General features: G+C 38.6%; 3 protein-coding genes and 2 pseudogenes across 3 annotated transcripts; 1 reads left to right on the top strand and 4 right to left on the bottom strand.

The window, feature by feature from the left end:
* The first annotated feature begins 526 nt into the window (after positions 1 to 526).
* On the top strand, positions 527 to 2410 carry LOC103943262 (annotated as a pseudogene).
* Positions 2411 to 3840: 1430 nt separating this feature from the next.
* LOC103943091 (probable RNA-dependent RNA polymerase 1) lies at positions 3841 to 9324 on the bottom strand. Its single transcript, XM_009353287.3, is given in 7 exon segments — positions 3841 to 4957; positions 5165 to 5315; positions 5709 to 6550; positions 6552 to 7556; positions 7954 to 8126; positions 8129 to 8500; positions 9223 to 9324. Coding segments are annotated over 6 exon segments (3348 nt in total). The 5' UTR covers positions 8469 to 8500; positions 9223 to 9324; the 3' UTR covers positions 3841 to 4120.
* A 1658-nt stretch (positions 9325 to 10982) lies between these two features.
* LOC103943261 (splicing factor 3B subunit 4) lies at positions 10983 to 11456 on the bottom strand. Its single transcript, XM_048585182.1, has one exon. It carries the CDS (start codon positions 11454 to 11456, stop codon positions 10983 to 10985), a length of 474 nt encoding a protein of 157 aa, XP_048441139.1.
* Positions 11457 to 12929: 1473 nt separating this feature from the next.
* Positions 12930 to 17367, bottom strand: LOC103943088 (probable RNA-dependent RNA polymerase 1). The gene is made up of 5 exons (XM_048584759.1): positions 17203 to 17367; positions 16531 to 17059; positions 14315 to 16143; positions 14042 to 14192; positions 12930 to 13895 (listed from the first exon to the last, which is right to left on the bottom strand). Exons 2-5 carry the CDS (start codon positions 17026 to 17028, stop codon positions 13065 to 13067), a joined length of 3309 nt encoding a protein of 1102 aa, XP_048440716.1. The 5' UTR covers positions 17029 to 17059; positions 17203 to 17367; the 3' UTR covers positions 12930 to 13064.
* A 1361-nt stretch (positions 17368 to 18728) lies between these two features.
* On the bottom strand, positions 18729 to 24505 carry LOC125467864 (annotated as a pseudogene).
* Between the last annotated feature and the right edge of the window lie 104 nt (positions 24506 to 24609).

Below are 24609 nucleotides of genomic sequence, written 5' to 3'. Positions count from 1 at the left end.
CAAAGTAGGAGAAGAGTGCTTTTTTCTTTTATACAAGTCGAGGTAAAAAGCTAATCAAAGTGGAGAAAATTATATACCACAACGTGAAATCCGCACGCGTTGATTCTTATTTATATGTAATATAGATACAGTTTTTAACTAATAGTTGGTCATTATTTATATTTTTATGGCTGAGCATCTTATTTTAAATTTATTTAGATTATAGATAATGAGATCCGAATTTACATGCAGATCAAAAAAAGATTACAATGCTCTAACTAAATTGATTAACGCACATCTCCTTCTATAATAGTCATCCTTCTTTGGATTCATGCATGTTAATTTCACATATAATTGAAATAATTATCGTATGTTTATAACCAGCTAGGATATACGACATGCATCTGTGGTGGTAGCACCACGTTTCATGCGCATTTGTTCACGCCTTTAATTGTTCTCTATAAGCCCCTATAAGCCCACACCAACTGATCTTAGTTAGTCTTCACAAGTCAAATTTACTTGCCTCTGTAAGCTTCTAATTAGATATATGGCAGAAGGGGGCCAACGAACGTCGCAGGTTTCAGCTATTTCCGTGAATCTAAACGGAGATCGTGAAAATAGGGCGAAACCGGTCACAGTTTCGCTGCCTATGAACGGTGGAAATGGAACTTACAGCTACTGCAAGAACTCCTACTACCAGGTATATATAGTATAGGGGTGTGATATCCACACATCCCTTATTACTTCTTACACACCTTTTTAATTTTCGGCCGTTGGATCGGATAAATTGAAGAATATCAAATGACAGAAATTAACAAGGGGTGTGTGAGAAGTAAAAAGGAATGTGTGGATAGCACATCCCATAGTATATACCTATGTATGTAATATGCCAATATGTATTTATTTTGTATATACTTATATATATATATGTGTGTGTATCACGGATGCATGAAATCCTTGCTATGTCATCAATGAGGGGATGACTTTTTTATTTATTTTTTGTTTGAGGTGAAAGAGTAGCGAATCGGTACATATTTTATCCAAGTGCTGGATGGACAAATTGATTGTTCCCAACTGTTCCAGATAATTAGCTAGTTATTAGAACAAAAAAATTTTGTCCTTGGATTCATACACAATCACATTAAAAATTGTAATTAAATAATCAAATTAGCTTAATTGAACCAATAATTTTCGCAGAAACTATCCGCTGGACTTGAGAAGGGAAAAGTCATCGAGGAAATTGAGCAGAAGCTTGATATGAAAAAGCTCTCCTCCTTTTCAAACACCATTCGTGTTGCAGACTTGGGATGTTCCACTGGACCAAACACTTTCATGATAATTCATGATATACTAAAAGCCATGCAACGCAAATACAAATCCCAATTATCCCAACCATGTCCCCATGATGATCAAATCCCAGAATTTCAAATCTTCTTTAACGACCTAGAGTCGAATGACTTCAACACCCTCTTCACCACTGTTCCACAAGACAGGCAATACTTTGCAGCCGCCGTGCCCGGTTCTTTCCATGTCCGTTTGTTTCCCGACTCGTCTATTCACTTTGTACATGCCTCATTATGTCTCCACTGGATCTCCAAGTCGCCGGAAGTATTGCAAAACAAGGCCTCTCCGGCCTGGAACAAGGGCAGGATTCACTACACAAGTGCACCGGATGAAGTAGTTGAGGTTTATGCGTCGCAGTTTGCCGAGGACATGGAGAATTTTCTGAATGCTAGAGCCAAAGAGCTTGTGCCTGAAGGAATGATGGTACTGAGCTTGTGCCTGAAGGGATGCCTTATTCAGAACTTCCAACGGGTATGTGGTACGATTCTTTACCGTCTGTCAAGGACGGATCCACGTAGGGACCAGGGAGGTCCCAGGATCCGTCGGCAATCCTAAATCGTTGCTATAAATTTTCCGAGGACCCCTCGTTCTCGAGCATGAGGTCTGTGTAGGTTCCAGTGGCTGTCTTCTTCTTGGAGAAGATGACCGCGCACGGAGAAGAAAGAAATAGGGACCCTTCCTGCCTCTCTCCTCCTTACTTCTGCCATGGTCTCATTCATCGGTGCCACCCAGTTCTCCTCCAACCTTTCTGTGTCCTCTGGTGGGGGCAGTACATAAGCCCAAACTTTCCCAAATTATTTCAATCATCTTAGTAATTTTTCTTATGGGTGAAGTTTCCTTCATAAGGTTAGTAAGATGGATATGATCTGTCATGGGTTGGTGAAATTTGGTGGTGGAGCTACCATGGCTTCGGGAGAATGGGGAGGGAGGCGGTTGGTGGAGGTATGGCAGCTTTGTTCTTAGTGAGAGAGAAGGTGGATGTTTGGAAACTAGTAAAAGAGAAAAATGGTGTGTTTGGTTAGAAAGATAGTAGGAGTTTGGGGAGAGTTTTATTTTGACCGGTGTTTTAAATTGGGGTGTGCTATCCACACACCCCTTTTTACTTTATACACACCCTCTTAATTTGCGGCCGTTGGATCGACTGAATTAAAGAAGATTAAATGACAGAAATAAACAAAAGGTGTGTGAGACGCAAAAAGGGGTGTGTGAATAGCACACCCCTTTAAATTTAGTGGTTCATATTAGATAATCAATAACTTAGGTACTCCCTAGTAACTTATGAAACCTCGTAATGGACGCTTGAATTATGATTTTATAATTTGTAATATTGTTTTGCATATGATTTTTGAATGAAATTTATTATATTTAAATTTTCAATGTTATTTTTGTCTATAAATTTTTTTACCTTTATAATTGAGACCCCCGAGTTTAAAATTCTGGATCCGCCACTGCCGTCTGTCTTCATAGATATGAAGAAAAGGGTATATAACTCATTACTTATCACCTCCGATAGTTTACGTTGAAAGTTACCAATAATTAATTTTGATATGTGTGTTAAGAACATAATTAATGGAAAAAAGAGAGTAGAATTTCACATAGAGAAGTGATTTATGCACATTTTTTTTTTTTTTTGCACAAATCAATTGAAAAGGACCGAAAATAAAATGACAACGAAACACTTTTACAGTCATTTATTATTTGTTTATTAATTTTTAATGAAATATTTATACTTTTTATTGACACAAAATCATATATTCCCCCCACCCCCCCTTTTTTTTTTTTTTTTTTCCCCTCAAAGAAGGTGTGTTTTAAAATATATATAAAACAAGTGTTGGACCACAAACTTCATCAAATAGCTTTCATATAAGAAAAAACATATACTATATAGTTAAAAGAAACATCACTAGAAAAGAACAATTGCATAAATTAATCACGTTGGGAATATGATGCATTCCGTTTCCTTCCATATGTAGGGAATAATTGAAGAAAGTAAAGTGGATTCCTTCAACTTGCCATATTATGCAGCCTTTGTAGAGGAGATGGAGGAGATAGTGGAGAAAAACGGGTGTTGTAGGATCGAAAGAATGGAGTCGTCAAACCAATCAGCATGGATGAAGGTTCCAGTTGACATACCAGTTTGGGTGAGGCATATGAGAGCTGCAATGGAAGGAATGACACTTTGGAAGTGGGGTTATGGATGAAATGTTCGAAAGATTGATCGATAAACACGTAGGCATTTCCGAGCTCATAAACTCAAGATGCGGCGAGAAAACTCAGTTGCTTGCTGTTCTCAAGCGTACATGACTCTCACTAAAACTAGAAATTCATGTTACTAGCTTCATTTTATTCAAGAAATTAAATTATTCCAGAAGAGTGGTTTGTAGTCTGTATTTTAAATTTTCTTTGTAGATATACACGCGTAAGGAATAACATTAAAAAGGTATTGGTTAGTGCTTGCCATATTCAAGGGGAAGCAATAGCACAATTTAATTTTCAATGCCACGTAAGAAAAACGCATTACCAATGAAAGCACATTTCAACCAAATTAGCACATTAAAAAATAGTGATAACATATACAAAATAGCTAAGATCCGAGTAAGGGCAATCGGTTAGCAATTGTGAGCTTTCAAACCAACTTTCAAGTGTCAGAAACAAGAAACCGATGATCAATCTACTATACAACAAGCTGATGTCCTCAAAAGTTTTTACCATCAGCATAAATAATTTAACTTTGATTTCATCTTTGTTGAGAGGTTACCCCATCATCAAGAAACAAATATCAAATATTTCAACTTTCTCAACTCAAATGCAACCCACTCCGGAATTGGCGTTCTAGAGGTGACATGTGTAGAGACCTTCTCATACTTGCTTTATCTTTTTTGATGAGGACGAGCTTGTCATAAACGCACCACGGAAAGCTGATGAAATGGTCACGATTCAGCCCCTCATTGTATGTGCCAAAATAATCAGGATGATATGTGACATGGTACCAAGCTGAAGCCTTTGCGTATACATCATCAGCTCCGGAATCTAGACCCGTTCCCTTCTCATTGAACCATGCCCGAGCTTCCTTCCTCAACGATCTCACAGCCATGTTTATAGAATCTGCATCCCGCCTCTTAGTGAAAGATTTTGACATTCTCATAACACTCCCACCAAGTATTTCAGCCTCTGTCTTGATCCCATAATAGTCCATCAGATTTCCCAACTTGTAATCGTAATTGCCTTTGTAATAGATAGCATCTTCAATGTAATCCTCAAAGCCATCAACTTCCATGTCAGGGTCGTATGACTGCTTTGCCACTTGACGAGTGAAGGATCTGATAGAGCTGTCATGAGACGCAATGTCCTTCACCTCTTGAAAAAGCGCTCCGATCACATTGCATGATTGATAGGTGGGCTTGTCATGTTTTTCCATGAAATCTGGAAATTCCTTGACATATAGATGTGCAGGTATTACAGCTGGCACACCAGTTTTTGGAAAGTCAACGGCAATTGAGAACAGCTTTGCAAGCTCTATACATGGTTCGCTCATTGCTTTTAAAGTATCTTTGTCTGCAAAAACAGTGTGGGCATTGGCAATTATGCCCAAGCTATCGTTGACCATGTAGTTCACAAAATATTCCTCAACTTCCTGGACAAAAAGAAAATGAACACAAGTATAACGAGACAAGAACGGGAAGGTGAATTAAAGAATTTGAATCACTGAAGTGCAAAGACATCAGGAGATGCATGAAGATTCAAGCCATTAGTCCAAAGCTTTGAAGGATCTGTAGAGGGAATATCATTTACTAACCAATGTGATGTTGTATAGCCATTAACGGATTCCAGTATTCATTACCTCCATTGTGACGTCATGATCCAATTCGATACTTGGTGCTGGGGTATAATCCATAGGTTGGATTTGTCTCCGAGGAATTAATTCTTGGTCCCAACAGACAAAGTAGATATCTCCATCAAGATCACTTCCTGAACATTCATTTGGATGAGGCCTACCATTGTAAATAAGTTGTCAATCATTACAGTGTAAGTAAGGAACTTAAGAAATTATAACAAATAGCATCCACAGAGTAAGTCCAGCAAATTTCGAAACAAATAGCATCTACGAAGTATGGAACTTAAGTTGTCAACCAAAGGCTTAACAATATGTGATTTATCTCATGCTGAATGATATCCACAACAGCTTGCATTAGATGACTGAAGTACACAGTGGTTATAAGGATGTTAACTGGAAGATATAACACTAATGAATTTAATCGAAGTATGTGGTCATGATTTCTGCTAATCTTTGCAAACCAATAAAGACATTGGATATTTGTGAACTAAATTTAAGAGTCAAGACCTCGTGATTCAATGTTGTAGAAGAAAAAAAATATGTTTCTTACCTTGATCCTTTTTGTGGAAAAACTACACAATCCACCATATGGTGCAACTCCGGCACATTCACAGCCTCTAAAACACGTACATCACCAGGGTGTAAACAAGGGTTCTTCGCAACAACTACCTTTCCTTCAATGAATTGCTGGTTTGAGGCACTTCCAGGATGTCTGTTACCAGAAAATTGCACAAACACCTCTCCATATTCCAATGTTCCGGTTTCATCTAGACATCCCATCATTGCTTGTCCATCTGGAATAAAGATTCTTGTTTTCAGCCGCAAATCTAGCAACTTTGATGCCCGAAATGTTTGCAGCATCATTGAAAGGAATGGTTCAACATCAGGTTTATAACCACATGTGAGCAATTCCTTCAGGATGTTAGTAGTCTCTCCTGGAGACATCAAATCCAAAGCCTCCTGTGCTTTTAGTGGGTCAGTCAATATAGCATTCAGTTGTTGTACAGCTGCCCTTTGTTTTTTCATGAAAACAAGATCTGGAACCTCAAGGGTAGATAAAAGAGTTATCAACTGGCGGTTCAGAAAACAAGGCTGATACTTGCTACATGCTAAAACATCCAACTTTGCGTTTTCTGATTCATACTTGGACATACTCTTCCTTAATGATAATTTCATTGATGATGTTGGATCAATGGCCACCACACCTTTGTAACCACCATATCGAATCTGAAAGGCAGATGGAGCAAACCCTTTATAGCCACATTTTAAGGCCACTTTCTTAGCAAAATCAGCAGATATTTTCCCAATCCCATCAGAGAAGACATATTTATTATGGACAATGTCAGGAATAACTTCAATTTCATGTCTGGCCACAGTCAAAGTTTCAGTGGACTGAACCAAAGGATTGACCCAATCTAGCAGCGTACTTTGCCACATTTTTTATATGACAAAAATCTCCCATCCACTCTCTTATATCGTCGGCTGTAAGTCCCCACCTTGAAGCAAACATCCACATAGAATTCTCCCGCAACTGGCTCGACGAGAATGCAAGAAATTCATATTTCTTTTCACCAATTACTATGCCGCTTCTGAGAATAGAAAGAATCCTCATGTAGAATTTGGTTTTCCTATCCTGATTTGTAGTGGACTTACGAGGAGACAAATCTGCCGAATAAATTTTTGCAAGCTCCTCTCCAACAAATGAAACACGAATGAAGTTATCAGTATCCATTGGGTAATTGCGTAGTACACGATTTGAGATATTGACTTCAGGACCACAATAATGTATTTGACATGATGTGATCTGGACTCTACGAACATACACCAACCCAGAATCTAAGGATATTACTGGTGATTTCGGAGGTTTCTTCAATCTGCGGTACTTCATATACTGCTCCTCAAGCCACATTGAAGGTTCATAACAGCTATCTCTTAAATTGTATAATTTATCTAGAGCATACTCTATGCATGCAAGGTCTCTTCTGTGTGCATCAACCAACTCAAAAAAATTATCATCAAGTTTTGGCCCAGGAAGCCACCCTTGCTGAACCAAGGAGTTTACCTTAAACAAGATATCATATGGCACACCAACATATTCCGGAGGACAAACCATGGCTCCCAGATCCGAGCAAGAAAAAGGGGGACATAACTCTGTGACAAGGTCCCTTAAAATACCCTTGTACCCGGGAAAGTTTTCTCCAAAATCTGGAAGTTGGAGACCATAAGGAAGCTCCAAGCATAATGCAGAAGACTGCCCAATAGCGCATGATGGAGTGAAATCAGTTGTCCGGATCCATTGGTCATCAGGGGTTTCCCTGCAATAGTTCTGAAAAGGGTCTTCATATGCTTGTCCTGAAGAGTCTGCTTCTTTCTCAAAAATCCGAGGTGCTCCCAATAACTAATAATAGGAGGCAAATTCATTAAGAATCTTTGCTTCAAAGACGAGAAGATATAACATTTTTTTTCCAGTTAAAGTACTCCGCATGAGACGTCTCAAATACATGGCAAAAAGGATAAAGGACCAAACATGCGTTGACAACAAACCTCAGTCTCTTTAGACCTTAACTTTTAAAAGTAAACAAACCTCAGTTTCTTTAGACAATGGTGCATCAACAATCATAAATTTTCTCAACATAGGAAAACATACAAAGATTGCATGCATTGATTAGCAAATTCAACATGTAGATGATACAAAGTTATCCAATCTTAAACATAAAAGGATTAGATGAATGACAAGAAATATTGGAACAAGAAAATCATTTTGATACCAACATTAACTGAAAGAAAACAGGTACCTGAAACAGAAGTTTCTTAGCAGTGTGACCACGTGGACTATACAACTCAGTCTGCCAAATGTTCTCATAGGAAAGTTCAAGCTTATATTCCACCTCATCATATTTCAGAAGACAAATTAATTTCCGTATTCTAATCCCAAAGTCCACTGAAACATTGTCCGAACACCAAAAATAAGATAGCTCTCTTTTCCGGTCTTGCAACCAAAATACAATCCTAGATTTTGCAGACTGTGCAAAGCGGTTCTTGGCTTTGGTACAATATCATGATCCATCTTCCGGGACTTCAGATAGCTTTTCCCATACCACAGGTTTCCAGTGTTGGCCAAGGAATTAATAAACTCAGCATCATTGGCGGTTTCAAACTGAATAATAGCATAATATCTCCTTGAATTTTTGGCTTGTCTGTATCTCATAGCATAAACAGATCCTTTTCCAGTTTTTCTCTCCAGCCATTCAAAAACAGCTTCTGCAGATGCACCAGAAGGGAATCCAAACAACTGTATCGTCTTACCCATCTTATCATGTGAACTTCTTCACTGCATTTATGCTGCCAAATTATTGCAGGCTTAGAAATACACAAGAGTGGAATGCACTAGTAGAGTCATGGAACTTCAGAAACCAATAACCATAAAGTCTTTATGAATCCAAAAACAGCACAAGAAAAAAAAAATAACAAAAGGTATAACGCAATTGAAATTATTAAGCTAAGGTAATTACGAGCAACAAACAAACTAGATAAAAAGTAAATACATGATTTTTGCTTCAAGTGATAATAAGCCGCCCATGGGAGCAAGGGAGGGCGGGGTAACGGGTTAGGATTATGATACGTCCAGGGTTCAATTTCTAGCCAAAAACAAGAACAAAATGATTACTTTACCCAACAAAGGTAGAAATTAAAACAACCCCAAAAGAAAAAAAAAAAACAGACCCTTTTGTTATGCACTTCACTTGCAGTTCAGACTTGAGAGATCAAGAGACATGCTTAATAACCATACACACAAAAAGTAGAGATTTTTCATTGAACTAAAGTAAACAGAAATTACCCAACACAACCAAAGAAGTTACCGATCCTAAATGTATTAAAAAAATTCGAAATATTGTTCCAGTGATGCAGGAAGAGTAAAGGACACAGATTAAGAAACCTTAGCTGCACAAAAACTTCATCAAACAAGAATTACAGCAACAAAAAACCCAACAAATCCAATAATTTGATGCCTCATGACAGAGAAGACAATAAAAAAGCAAAAATTGCAGAGAAAATTAACTCACATTGTTTCGTTGATGCAGGAAACGAACAGAACAAAGAGTGAAACCGAAGAGAGAAGAAAAGCTAGAGAGACCGAACAGGAGAGAAAATTACCTTAAGAAAACAGCAACTAGCAAGGATACACACACAGATGCTGTTCGTTGTCAATCCCTAGTCACTCTCGCCCTCACCCACCACCGCCGGTATCAGCGAAAATAAATGTTTTTTTTTTCTTGCTTTAAGTGGACAAATCAGTATATTTATTATTTTTCTGGCTAATATCCTTGAAACAAAGGTCTAATGACGCGCGCAACTGATGTCGTCATGCCTAGCATTGTAGGACTCGATGTAGGTCTTTCCGCTACTTTGGCTTTCAAAAGCGGTTTTAAATTATCATTTATCACTACAGTTAGGAGTATTTTTTTTACTTGTAACTATAAAGTTTTAGGTTTAATGTTTGTCAAAAACGAGTTTAAACCACATTATTATTAGTCAATTGTGAGGTTAAGCTTACCCCCTCTCTTAGTATAAACTAGTAATGGGCACACACAAAGTGTGCGAGAAATTTTTTTATTTTTGTTTTTGAAATAGAAAGAGAGAAAGAGAGTGATAGAGAATGTGAGAGTGGGAAGTTTTTTTTTTTTTTTTATATATATTTTTTTTTAATGAAAGATATATTAGGATTACATAGGTGAGGTTTTGAAAAAAAAAAAAACAAAATTTAGTTGTGTGAACTTACATTTTTGCTCCATATTTTTTATTCATGTTCTGTTTTAATTAGAGGGTTAAATTGGTAATTTCATAGGGTTTTGGTTGACAATGAGTGTTTTATTAATTAGTAGAGATAATACTAGCATATGGGCACATATAAAGTGTGTGAGAAAATTTTTTATTTTTGTTTTTGAAATAGAAGGAGAGAGGAAGAGAGTGATAGAGAATGTGGGAGTGAGAAATTTTTTTATTTATTTTTAATTAGAGATATGTTAGGATTGCATGTAGGTAAGGCTTTGAAAAAAAAAACAAAATTTGGTGTGTGAAATTACATTTCTGCCTCATATTTCTTATTCATATTCTGTTTTAATTAAAGGATTAAACTGCTAATTTCATAAAATTTTGGTTGACAATAATTGTTTTATTAATTAATAAAGATTATTTATTCAAAAAAATAAAAATAACTTTAAATTTATAATGCTACAATTTAATGATATTTTTTCATAATAAAAACTAAGTTCATAAATTAAATAAAAAGCAAACCTTATGTTAAAATCCGGACAAAAACAATAAGACGGGGGCCCAAAAACATAATTGGTTCAAAATTTCAAGGAATTTAATTGAACAATCACTTCCAAGAAAATTTGCGATCCAAAACATATTTTTTAACGGAAAAAAAGGGTAATTGGGGACCCGCAAAAGTGAGGGATTGACCTTGAGTCCTCACAGAACTTAAAAGTGAAGTCAAAAGGTGATAACTTGCCTGGGAAGGAATTGGAACGACATACTGTCATTTTTGTTAATAATTGGTAGAAAAAATATTTCAATTTACAACATTTTTAGTCATTTTAAAAGTATTTTCAAATTAATTTTAAAAATTGTTATAAATGTTTCACCTAAAAAAGAAGTTTGCTAAGAAAATAATAAAAACAAAGAGCGTGCATAACCTAGATGTAGACTAAATTGATTGCTTATCTGATCAATTACACTTGGAAAATATTTGACACATTTATCTTCGTACTAAATATTGTTGAACAATGTAATCCCACAGTAAAACTTGATAGAACAATTCCTAATTACACCGAAGTCTTTTATGAGAAAATACATCATATGTCGAGCCATGCAGATTGTGAAATTGAGACAGAATTGTGGTGCTCGTCTCGCACCGGCTTGACCTAGAGTTACAAACAGGAGAAGAGTAGCTCAATTTGCGTGTGTGAGAAAAATTGGATATGGTTGTCGTCACAAAATCAACAGCATGCAAGGGCTTCTTGTGTTGGCCAGAGATAGAAAACTTGAGTGTCCGGTTGTAGAGAATGACAAGACTAGCGAAGAGCCTAACAGCGTACTCAGCAATCTCCTTGGACTCGTATTCTGCAAATGCATAACCTTTAGGTCTGTCGGTTTCTTTGTCCCGAGGAATGTGCAGGTCAACCACCCTCCCTGCCTGAATTAATATATCGTACACAGCTCTTTCACTCACTCGCTCCTCCAAATTACCTGTATAAACGCAGCACCTAGATTTTGACTCGACGGTGTTGGACATGGTGGTGGAACCCTAGCTAGCTCGAAACTAACGACGTATTGTGCAAAAACCAACGCGCCTTCTGCTTCGTTAGTTTGAAGAGACTATCTGATGGTTGTAGTAATAGGAGGTGGTGCGTCCTTTGCTTTATATTGTGATCGCCGATTCCGACTTGGAGTCGGGTTCCTTGTGTAAAAGGAATGAAACGTTTCTTCTCCTTCCTCCTCCGGGAATTAGGACAAGAGAAGAAACCTCTATAGTAATTATCAAATTTTACTTTTACTTTTACTTTCACTAATAGTAGTAAAATACTATATTTGGTTAAGAGTTAATTTTACATCTATTGCTCAATTTTAGTCATTTTTCCGAAAAGCTGGGAAGATTCATAAGTACACTTTAGCCTCTTTTTGATCAACATTGTGTGATTTATCAGAGTTAAGAATCGAACTCAATACGTGCTACATGAGACATAGGGTCTAAAATTCGTTTACAATTACCAATTTGGTCCCGAGGTAAGGAATAACCAGTTACACCAAAAGATGCGGTCAATACACCCAAAACCACACCTGTAACCCAAGTCAATTCACGAGGTTTTTTAAAGCCGCCGGTAAGATACACGCGAAATACGTGCAGGATCATCATTAGGACCATCATACTTGCCGACCATCGATGAACTGATCGGATTAACCAACCAAAATTAGCTTCAGTCATTATATATTGAACAGAAGCAAAGGCCTCCGTAACGGTCGGACGATAATAAAAAGTCATAGCAAACCCGGTAGCTACTTGTACTAAAAAACAAGTAAGCGTAATTCCCCCTAGACAACAAGTAAGTGCAATTGCCTGAATCTTAAGACGATCTTCGAACCAATAATATATTTTATTGAGATAGGTAAATCAAGGGGACTTCCCCAGAAACATCCAAATACTACTTGTGACGGATGTGTAATCTAAAGTTTGAAATTTATTAATTCTTTGATTTATGATCCTTTTTTTTTCCTTTTTTATTTTTTGAAGACACTAAAGAATAGAGCCGCACGATAATTTTTGTCGTCTTGTGCCTACTGTTTTCATTTTTGGCGTATAGTGAAGTGATAGATTTGACTGCATGAAGTGACGTCGAAGACGACAGATGTTGAACTTCCCAAGCAAGGACTTCCAAGGAGCAATTCAGTGTGCACCTCCCTACTAGACTAGCAATATCCAAGAAGTTGACATCGAACTCTTCGTTGAAATGAGTTCAATTTACGTTTGACATAGGGATAAAAAATTATATTTACTAAATTATCTGTTAATCTTAAAAACTATATGCAAATGACTAATATTTATTATTATTTTGAGAGTTGAATGAATTTGACTCACCACAAAAGAGGCAGGCATATAGCGTTTACAGGATTGTATATGCCGAAATGCAGATGAAAATTAAAAATGCTAATGACAGTATAATTACAATCATCGGAAGTTAATTAAAATAAACCGAGGCAAATGACGAGGGAACTAGAACCCTTGACAGTCATACTTAAATTTAACAAACTTCAACAAAACATAACAACATATTCATAAGGGAAAGCACACCACTACCTAAGACCCCTCTGTCAATTTCCCGCCAAACACATGATTCCGACATTGTCAAGTGCGATCCCGCTCCGATAACACATAGGTGAGGAATTCCTCGTACTTATTTGTCCTCTTGATCTGGAGAATCTTGTCGAAAACACACCACGGAAAGCTGAGGAAATGATCCCTTTCCATTCCCTTGTTGCAGCGACCCCAGTAACCAGGATGATACGTAACATGGTACCAAGCTGATGCTTTCGCTGCCCATACATCATCGGTACCAGTGCTGGAATCTGACTGCGTCGCATTGAACCAGGTCCTAGCTTCCCTTATCAGTGACCTTACGGCGTAATTAATTGGCTCCAAGTCGTTTCTCCTGTTGAAAAATTTCGACACTGAAGTGATGTTCCCACTTAGTATATCTGCTTCAGTTTTGATGCCGTAGTAATCCATCAAATTTCCCAGCTTGTAGTCATACTCCCTTTTGTAGTTGATGGCATCATCGATGTAATCTTCGAAACCATCTACCTCCATGTCGGGATCATAGCACTTCGAAGCCACTTCCGCGGTGAAGGATTTAATTGAGCTTGAATGCGAATGTGATTTAAGCTCAACATTCTTCACCTGCCGGAAAAGCTTCCCAATCACACGCCTGGACTTGTACATAGGTTTGCCAACCTTTTCCATGAAATCTGGGAATCGTTCGGCACGTAGCCAGCGCGGCACTTTCACTACCATGCCGGTTTTTGGAGTGTCAACAGCATCGGAACCGAGCTTGGCGAGCTTAAGACATCGATGACTCATGGCCTTCTTTGAATCTCCGTCTGCGAAGGCAACATGTGCATGTGAAATGATCCCTAAAGTGTCATTCACTATGTAGTTTGTGAACGACTCTGCAACCTCCTGTAACAAACACAACAGAACACCAAACGCTGAATGAACAAGGCAGCGATTCATCTAATGAATATCGTTTCCTATAAAAAAAGGCCGAAACAGAATATGTTTTGAAGTATGATAAGCTACATTGTACTTGATAAATTGAGTAATACCTCCATTGTAACTTCATGATCCAGTTCAATAGTTCGTGCTGGGGTATGAATCATCGGTTCAATTGTCCGATGCGGAATTAGATCAGAGTCCCAACTAACAAAGTAAGGATCTCCATCTAAATCTCCTCCCGCGCATTCATCAGGATGAGGTCTAGTTCAACAAAAAAGAATAGGCAACAAATTATTGTCCAACAGAGGAACACTGATATGCAGACGCAATCAGAAACAAAATTTTTTATTTCATATACTAAAAGATTTGAGAAAGTTACATACCTCTTTCCTTTTTGAGGAAAAACCACACAATCCACCATGTGGTGCAATGCGGGGATGTCCACAGCTGTAAGAACGCGAACATCTCCCGGGTGTAAACAGGGGTTTCTAGCAACTACAACTTTCCCCATCACAGTAAAATGGTCTTCGCTTGTAGTAGTGCTGCCAGCGCCACTTGAGATCGAAGAGTGAGAGCATTGCACAAACACCTGACCATATTTCAGTGTCTTGGTTTCATCTAGACATCCCAACAACAATCTTCCCTTTGGAACAAATATCCTTGTTTTGGTTCGCAATTCCACAAGCTTAGATGCACAGAATGCTTGCAGCATCAATGACAGAAATGGCTCCGCATCTGGCTTGTAACCACTCAAAAGCATTTCCTCCAAAACGTCTGTGGCCTCCCCTTGAAACATCGTTTTAAGAGCTTCCAGTGCTCTTAAAGGGTCAGTTAGAACACCTTGCAGTTTCTTCAAATCCTGGTTTTGCTTTTTCTGAAAAACATAATCCGGGACTCCGAGTGTGGACAAAAGGGTGATCAGTTGACGATTGAGGAAACAAGGCTGGTTCCTGCTCCACTGGAGAACATCTAGCGCTGTGTTTTCGGATTGGTACTTGCACATGCTCTCTCTCAAAGCCAAGTTCTTTGACAATGTCGGATCAACTGCCACAACGCCTTTATGGCCACCTCTACGAATTTGAAACACTGATGGAGTAGAACTGATCCCACACTTTCTTGCCACCTCGTCAGCAAATTCAACAGATATCTTCCCAATTCCATCAGAGAAACAATATTTGACTCCGCCTCTTCTGATTTCTACGTCAGGAATGAGTTCGATTTCATCCTTGCCGACACTAAAAGTCTCCAGGGAAGAGCTAAAAGCCTGGCCCAATCTAGCACCATACTTTGCCGCATTTCTGATGTTGCTAAAGTCCCCCATCCAGTTTCTGATGTCTTGTGCGGTGAGCTCACTTCTTGACGCAAACATCCACACCGAATGATCGTGTAACTGACTTGATGAGAAGGCAAGGAACTCAAACTTCTTGTCACCAATGACTATTCCATTTGTTAGAGTAAAAAGTATCCTTTCATAAACTCTAGTTCTCCTTTCCTCATCTGCAGAAGTGTTACAATTTGTGCGCAGGCACAAATCTTTTGAATGCAACTTACCCAAGTCCTCATCCACGAAAGAGACACGAAGAAAATTATCAATATCTTGAGGGTAATTTCGTAGAACACGGTTGGAAAGATTTACCTCGGGACCACAGAAATATACTTTAGATGGTGTGACTTGAACCCTGTGCACATACACCATCCCATCATCTAAAGAAATAGCAGGCGACTCTGGAATTCTCTTGTAGGCCATGTACTCTCTGTATTGATCACAAAGCCAACTCACGGGATCATAGCAGCGCTTTTTCAAGCAGAACAGTTTGTTCAGGGCACACTCTATGTGTTCAATTCTTATTCTGCTTGGATCAACGAGCGTATAAAACATAGCATCAAGAGCTTGCCCCGGAACACATCCATGCTGAACCAAGGAATTTATCTTGAACAGGATTTTGTATGGCAAGTTAATGCCCACTGGCGGACAAACAATTGGTACAAGATCTGAATTACGGGAGAAGACATTACCTCTCTCCAGAGCGAAGCGTCCTTCATTTTCTTGGTAATGAAGAAAACTATCGTGTAAATTTGGAAGCACAGAATCATATGGAAGTTCCAAACATACGGCAGAAGATTGGCCAATGCAGCAAGATGGAGTGAAGTCAACTTCGCGCACCCAGTTTCTGTTAGAAACTTGCTTCAAAATCCGAGGGGCACCAAGTAACTAGCAAGAGAAAGAAGAAACGAAAACAAAATATCAGACAATTTTCCCAAATGCCACATATAACATAGAAAATTCTGCCATCTTTAAGGACTATATCATTTTGTTTGAACATTTAACAGTCAAATTCTTCATGCTGAAGCAATGAAGTACGAGATCAGATGTAATGCTATTATGCAGGAGGAACTAGTACATAAGTCAAAATGATGATCGGCTAAGTTTTGTTCTTGTTCGATGTAATAAAATGGTTGAATTAAGCATTTAAACTAACCAGCTTATGAACCATGATCACTAGCTAAATCATGTAGTGAATCACAGATCACAAGTCACAACTGTATGCTTATAAGTTTATAATAAAGAAGCAAAACGAGAAAATTTTGGCGGACAAACCTGGATTAGAAGAAACTTTCGAAGCTGGCCAGGAGGGCAATGCAGCTCAATCTCGCGAATACTTTCAGCGGAGATCTCAAGCTTGTATTCATCTGAATCGTAACAGAATAACAAGTACATTTTCTTAAATTCCATCCCGAAAGTCACTTGAACTTCCGATGTTGTCCACAGCACAGAAAAGCGTTCCTCGGAAACCAGGCATCCGAAGTGCAGCTTTAGAAGCTCAATGGTGTGTTCAGGCTTCCATTTTCTCGCTTTCAGATAAGAGTCCTCATCATACCAAAGGAGCCGCGCATCGGCTAATGGGATAATTTTTTCAGCAGATTCTGCATGGGTGAACTCAACTATGGCAGACGCTCTTGAGTTTCTGTCCTTCGGGGGAAAAACCTTCACATCAGAAACAGATCCTTGTCCAGTGTATTCCTCCAGAAACGCTGCCACTGCTTCCGGAGACTCGACGGAGGAAAATCCATACAACTTAATTGTCATAAGACTCATGTTGAATTGACTAGCGTTGATAGAAACTATGCTGTTTCAGACCACAAACTGAGTTAGTAACTATAAACTTATTGCAGTATCTCTGCATAAAATACTTGAAATTGAACAAAATGATCAGTAATGCAGCAAATGAGAAGAGTAACGATATTTAGACACACAAAAGTATGCACTTACTGACACTCTCACGATCGATAGAGCACCCAATGTCAGTTTTCTGTGTCTAAATAACCTTGAATTTGAAACGAAGGCACTGATATTATTACCAACAACTGATGCTCTGTAAGAAGCAAAGCTCATGAAGTCGGTATATATACTGATAGGAAAGTGAAAAGCACAGAAGTGACTTTGAATCACTTGTCATGGCGGTTGAAGCTGGGAAAAGAAAAGGAAAGAGAGGAAGAAAAACTTGCCTTGGCAGTTATCTTTTTTTCACCTTTCCTTTTTGGTCAAGGCGTCAACGATCCCCTCTTTCGCAGCAATAGCAGGTATCAAACTGTATTGTGGAGGGTGAATGAAACTCGACGTTTTGAGTGTAAGGGTTAATCACAATTATATAGTTTTTTTACTCACAATTTATTTAGTTTTTTACTCGTAATTTATTTTACATCGACCATTACTCGTACTTTTATTTAGTATGTACATGGTTAATGAATGCGTACATGCAAAATGAATATACAAAAAAATGTGTATATCAAACATACCTACTCGTATTTTAAATATTTTTAAAATTTTGTAGTTAGAAAATTGATTTAGACAAACATTTCTTTTCCAAGTCATTAGGTTGAACAAATTAAAAGAAAATAAAAAATTAGAATAAAAAAAAGTGTGCAAAAAATAAAAAAATGTGCCATCGTTAAATAAATTTGAGAACCTTCTGTGAAGTTTAGCTCCAACCCTGAGGACTTTTCTTTATGTCGACCAATCATGAGGACTTGGCCCTTTGGAGAAGCTTTGGCTACGAATCTTCTAAGATCTCACATGAGGGGTAATTTGCTCCCTTGCTAAACAAGGTTTGGACAAGATAGAAATATACTCACTGACTTGGCCCTTTGGAGAAGCTTTGCCTAAGAATCTTCTAGAATCTCACATGAGGGGTACTTTGCTCCCCCGCTTGTAGTCAAACAATTACACGACAAGCAAAATAACACCCGCTTGTTTAGGTTATTGACATCAACATACAATATCAATCAAGAAAAATAAACAAAGACTTCCGACGAAGCCTTGGAAACTTCCGGTGGAGCTTCGAGTGGGTACTCCTCAGTGGAACACCGGACAAACCACCACATAGGCTTTTTCCTTGTTCTATTGCGATGATCAAACTAAAAAGAACTCGTCGGTGGAATTTGTGCAGGAAGTCGTCGGAACAAACTCGCCGGTGCAATTGATGTAGAAGGTTTAGGGTCAGTGATAAAACGGCTAGGGCTGAGTTTTTGAGATGAGAAACGTTAAGCTGACTCTCTTAAAAATGTAACTCTTCATACACTATATGCGGCTTCATGTTTTTTTGCACTATGTTTTATAATGTTGGCACGAAAATTAATATTAGAGTGTGAGGTGTTATGGAGTTTATGAAGAGTCCACTTCTAAGAGAGGGTCCTCTTAGCGGTTCTCGAAATGAGGTTGGGCACTTGAAAACTTCCGAGAGATGAATGAATTCGACTCGCCACAAAGGAAGCTCATAACGTTTACAAGATTGTGAATAACAAATTGTAGATGAAAACTTAGAAATGCTGATCACAACGTATTTACAATCAATCAGAAAGTAACTAAAATAAACCGAGGCAAATGACAAGGGAACTAGAACCCTTGACAACCGTACTTACATGGACTTTTAACAGCGTAAACAAAACATAACAAAACATAATCATTTGGGAAAACGCATGCTTCTGAATTTGTCAAGGAGGACGCTGCTTTGATCAGCCATAGGCAAAGAATTCCTCATACTTGTTTTGTCCCTCTTGATCTGGATGAGCTTATCGGAAACACACCACGGAAAGCTGAGGAAGTGATCCCTTTCCATTCCCTCATTGCAGCGACCCCAGTAAACTGGATGATACGTAACATGGTACCAAGCTGATGCTTTCGCTGCACATACATCATCGGTATCAGTGCTGGAATCTGACTGCGTAGCATTGAACCAGGTCCTAGCTTCCTTTTTCAGTGACCTTATGGCGTAATTGATTGACTCCAAGTCCTTTCTCCTATCGAAAAATTTCGACACTGAAGTGATGTTCCCACTTAATATATCTGCTTCAGTTTTGATGCCGTAGTAATCCATCAAATTTCCCAGCTTGTAATCATAGTCCCTTTTGTAGTTGATGGCATCATCGATGTAATCTTCGAATCCATCTACCTCCATGTCAGGATCGTAGCACTTCGAAGCCACTCCCAAGGTGAACGATTTGATTGAACTTGAATCTGAATGCGATCCAACCTCAACATTTTTCACCTGTCGGAAAAGCTTCCCAAGCACACGTTTGGACTTATACGTAGGTTTGTCAACCTTTTCCATGAAATCCGGATATAGTTTGGCACGTAGAGAACGCGGCACTTCCACTACCACGCCGGTTTTTGGAGCGTCGACAGCATCGGAACAGAGCTTTGCGAGTTTCATACATTGAGCACTCATAGCCTTCTGTCGCTCTCTGTCTGCAAAGACAGTATGTGCATTCGAAATGATCCCCAACATGTCGTTAACTATGTAGTCTGTAAACGACTCTGCAACCTCCTGTAACAAACGCAACAGACCACCAAATGTTGAATGAATAAAGGCAGAAACACATGTGTACAATATATTTTGAAGAAAGGATAGGCGGCTATATTGTACGTATTATATTGAGTAATACCTCCATTGTAACTTCATGTTCTAATTCAATAGGTCGTTCTGGGGTGTAATTCATCGGTCGAAAATTCCGAGGTGGAATTAGATCAGAGTCCCAGCTAACAAAGTAGAAATCTCCATCTAAATCTCCTCCTGAGCATTCATCAGGATGCGGTCTAATTCAACGAGAGAAAAAAAATAGTGAGTACGTAAACAATTTAAGGCAACAAATTATTGCGAAACAGAGAAACACTACTATGAAGATGCAATCCAAAATAAATTTGTAATTTCATCTACTACAAGATTTGAGAAAGTTAACATACCTCTTTCCTTTCTGCGGGAAAACTACACAATCCACCATATGGTGCAATGCCGGCACGTTCACCGCTGTAAGAGCACGAACATCTCCCGGGTGTAAACACGGGTTTCTAGCAACTACAACAGTCCCGTTCACAACAAAATTGTCTTCGCTCGAAGTAGTGTTGTTGTGAGTGCCAGTGGAGATCACGCCGTGAGAGCATTGCACAAATACCTGACCATATTCCAATGTTCCCGTTTCATCCAGACATCCCATCATTGATCTTCCATTCGAAACAAATATCCTTGTTCTCGTCCGCAGTTCCGTGAGCTTGGATGCACAGTAGGCTTGTAGCATCAATGACAGAAATGGCTCTGCATCTGGCTTGTAACCACACAAAAGCATGTCCTTCAAAACGTCTGTGGCCTCCCCTTGAAATATTGTTTCGAGTGCTGCTTTTGCTCTTGATGGGTCAGTTAAAACGCCTTCCAGTTGCTTCAAAGCCTGTCTTTGCTTCTTCTTAAAGACATGATCTGGGACTCCAAGGGTGGAGAAAAGGGTGATGAGTTGACGATTGAGGAAACAAGGCTGGTACGTGCTCCATTTAAGAACGTCAAGTGCTGTGTTGTTGGATTGGTACTTGCGCATGCTCTCCCTCAGTGCCAATTTCTTTGACAATTTTGGATCAACTGCCACGACACCTTTGTAGCCACCTATACGAATTTGAAATGCTGATGGAGTAGAACTTCTTCCACACTTTCTTGCCACCCTTTCAGCAAATTCAGCAGATATCTTCCCGATTCCATCAGAGAAACAATATTTGACTCCCCTCCTTTTGATTTCTACATCAGGAATGAATTCGATTTCATCCCCATCGACATTAAAAGTCTCCCTGGAAGAGCTGAAAGCCTGGCCCAACCTAGCACCATACTTCGCCACATTTCTGATGTTGCTAAAGTCCCCCATCCAATTTCTGATGTCTTGCGCGGTGAGCTCACTTCTTGACGCAAACATCCACACTGAATGCTCGCGCAACTGACTTGATGAAAAGGCAAGAAACTCAAACTTCTTGTCACCAATGACAATGCCATTTCTTAGAGTAGAAAGTATCCTTTTATAAACTCTAGTCCTCCTGTCCTCTTCTGCTGAAGTGTTACACTTTGTGTGCAGACATAAATCTTTGGATCGTATCTTACTCAAGTCCTCGTCCACAAAGGAAACACGAAGAAAATTATCAAGATCTTCAGGATATTTTCGTAGAACACGGTTGGAAAGATTTACCTCCGGACCACAAAAGTAGACTTTAGATGGTGTGACTCGAACCCTGTGCACATACACCATCCCATCATCTAAAGAGATAGCAGGCGAGTCTGGAATTCGCTTGCACGCCAGGTATTCTCTGTACTGCTGAAAAAGCCAACTGACGGGATCATAGCAGCGTGCTTTCAACCGAAACAGTTTGTCCAGTGCACACTCTATGTATTCAATTCTTATTGTGCTAGGATCAACCAGCTTATAAAAATGAACATCAAGAGCTTGCCCCGGAACACATCCATGCTGAACCAAGGAATTTATCTTGAACAGGATTCTGTATGGCAAGGTAATGCCCACTGATGGACCAACAATCGGAACATGATCTGAATTACACGAGAAAGTGGTACCTCTTTCCAGCTCGAAGCATCCTTCATTTTCTTGGTAATGAAGAAAACAATCACGTAGATTTGGAAGCACAGAATCATACGGAAGTTCCAAACATACGCCAGAAGACTGGCCAATGCAGCACGATGGAGTGAAGTCAACTTCCCGCACCCAGTTTCCATCAGAAGCTTGCTTCAAAATCCGAGGGGCACCAAGTAACTAGCAAGAGAAAGAAGAAAGGGAGGGAAAATAAATCAGCCATTTACCCCAAGTGCCACATTACATAGTAAATTATGGTATTTATAAGGAAGATGACAGGTTGTTTCATGATATTTGACAGTTACTAGTAATCTTTCACACATGGTTTAATTAAACTTCTATATTGATCAACTTTTGAAACTTTGATCACTAGCTAAATTTAAAAGTTACAATCGTACATTTCATAGCAAAATCTAAAGCAATGATTCACAAATTTCAGCTGCATCATTGTACTAAAGAAATAGCAAAAAACTGAGAAAATGTGACCGACAAACCTGGATTAGAAGATACTTCCTAAGCTGATCGCGCAGTGCTATGTAGCTCCATCTGGCTAATACTTTCTGAGGAGACCTCGAGCTTGTATACAGCAGAATCATAAGAGAACGAGAAGTAGATATTCTTAAATTCTGTCCCAAACTTCACTTGAACATCCGGTGCTGTCCAAAGAACAGAAAACTGCTTCTCGGAAACCAGGCATCCGAAGTGCAGCTCTACAAGTTCCATGTTGTGTTCAAAGTTATCAACCTTCCATTTCCTAGCCTTCAGATAAGAGCCCCCATACCACAGCGACGGTCATCAGCTAATGGGATTATTATTTCAGCAGATTCTGCTTGTGTGAACTCAACTATGGCGGATGCTCTTGATTTTCCATCTTTCGGGGGACGAACCTTCACTTCAGAGACTGTTCCTTCTCCGGTGTATACCTCCAGGAACGCCTTCACTGCTTCTGGTGACTCGACGGAGGAAAATCCAAACAACTGAATCGTAGTATTAACCATGTTGATATTGTTGATGGCAACTGCTGTTTCACAAGTACAAATTGAACTCAGTAACTATGAACTCATTACACTTTCTCAATGCATAAAATTACTTGAAATAGAATAAAATGATCAGTAATGCAGCAAATGAGAAAAGAGTAACGATATTTAGACGCACAAAATGATACACGTGCCAACACAATCTATTAAAATGTGACGGACTTTGTATCTAAATAGAATTATCGACGAGAAAAAGAGTGGTACCTTGAATTTGAAATATGTATGAGCACTGAGATTATTACCAACAAAATTAACGCTGCTGTGTTGTGAGGAGCAAAGCTAATGAAGCTCACATATATATAGGTCCATCATATGCACTGTAACTAACTTGTAATTGCAGTTGTAGCAGAATAAAAGAAGAAACCTTGTACTTGCAGTTGAAGCAGAATAAAAGAAGAAACCTTGCCACTCCAGTTATCCTAGTTACACTTTCCTGTGTGTCTTCCTGTCAAGCAAGAGATTTTTCAGTGTGTTTGGAATACGAACGGAATACCACATTTCATTATACTATTAGAGAAAAGATTTTTTTTTTTTATGTCTCTCTAATTATATAATGACATGTGGTGTTTTGCTCCGTATTCCGGACACACTAAAATATCTCTCCTATTGTGAAGATCACGCCGTGTTCCGGACACAATAGAACGTAGCAAGATCATGATAGATTGGTTTGTTTGTTTGTTTAATCATAATTTATTTAAAGAATAACGCTATAATTACACATTATGAACCTTTTTATTTATATGTTTTTAGTAAAACAATAAAATTAATAGGTTAGATATTTAGTTGTTAAAGGGAGGAGAATGGACAAGGATCGAACTTCCACCAGATTGAAAAGGCATAATTGTTTTTAGCACAACTACATTACCATTACATGTAAGATTATTTGTATTTTAATAAGTTTGAAATTCCTAGTTTTGTACTTAAAAAGTTCAAAAGTCAAATTGGTGTTATAGGGCGATTATATCTTAATTGAGCTCCTAATGACGAATTGAACAATATGGCCAGGAACCTTCTGGAAGTTTTGGACCAATCCTAAGGTAAGCCCTGGGGAGAAGTTTTGACCAAGAACCTTCTAGAATCTCACACGTGAGATGGGCAAATACCTCCCATGAAGGGTTATTTTTGGTCCTTGGCGAGCAAGGTTGAGAGAGCATATATCCTTGGCGAGCAAGGGGTTTTTTTTTTTTGGGTACTTTTTGGAAAGTCGGATCTTGCTCCGAAAGGAGTCAATAACCTACTTTGGAACTTCACCAATTCTTATTCTATGTACTTCAAGAAAGCAAGAAATGTGGATGTTGGCTAGGTTTGTTGGCTTGGGCAATGCACATTCGTGTTCAAAATTCTCCCATTTAATATCACGAGAAAAACTTGTGTACGGCTTAGTTTGCTACCGGACATTATTAAGTAGCACTACAATTCACTTAAAAATCTACCATGCAGTAGATTTTAAATATAATCTTTTTCATTCTTTTATATTTAAATGTCGCACCTCTTTAAGAGTTTTGACTACATGGACTTACTTGGACTTGTGACTTGAATCCCTTTTTTAATTAAATAAAGCCCAAAACTATTTTAATTACCATATATGTGTATGACATCTTAAGGTCTAACTAAAGCCGACAGTGAAATTAAGGGACACTTAGTAGGCATATCATGGTTACCTGGATTAGTAAAAGTATCCGCGAACTAATCATGATACTCTTTCGAACCTTGATTGTAGTTGCAATGCAATTCAGTTCCTCTATATC

The sequence above is a fragment of a genome, unplaced genomic scaffold (genome assembly GCF_019419815.1).
Source record: "Pyrus x bretschneideri cultivar Hongxiangsu unplaced genomic scaffold, Pyrus_bretschneideri_v1 Contig22, whole genome shotgun sequence".
Taxonomy (NCBI): domain Eukaryota; kingdom Viridiplantae; phylum Streptophyta; class Magnoliopsida; order Rosales; family Rosaceae; genus Pyrus; species Pyrus x bretschneideri.
This window is presented reverse-complemented; position numbering and strand designations above follow the sequence as displayed.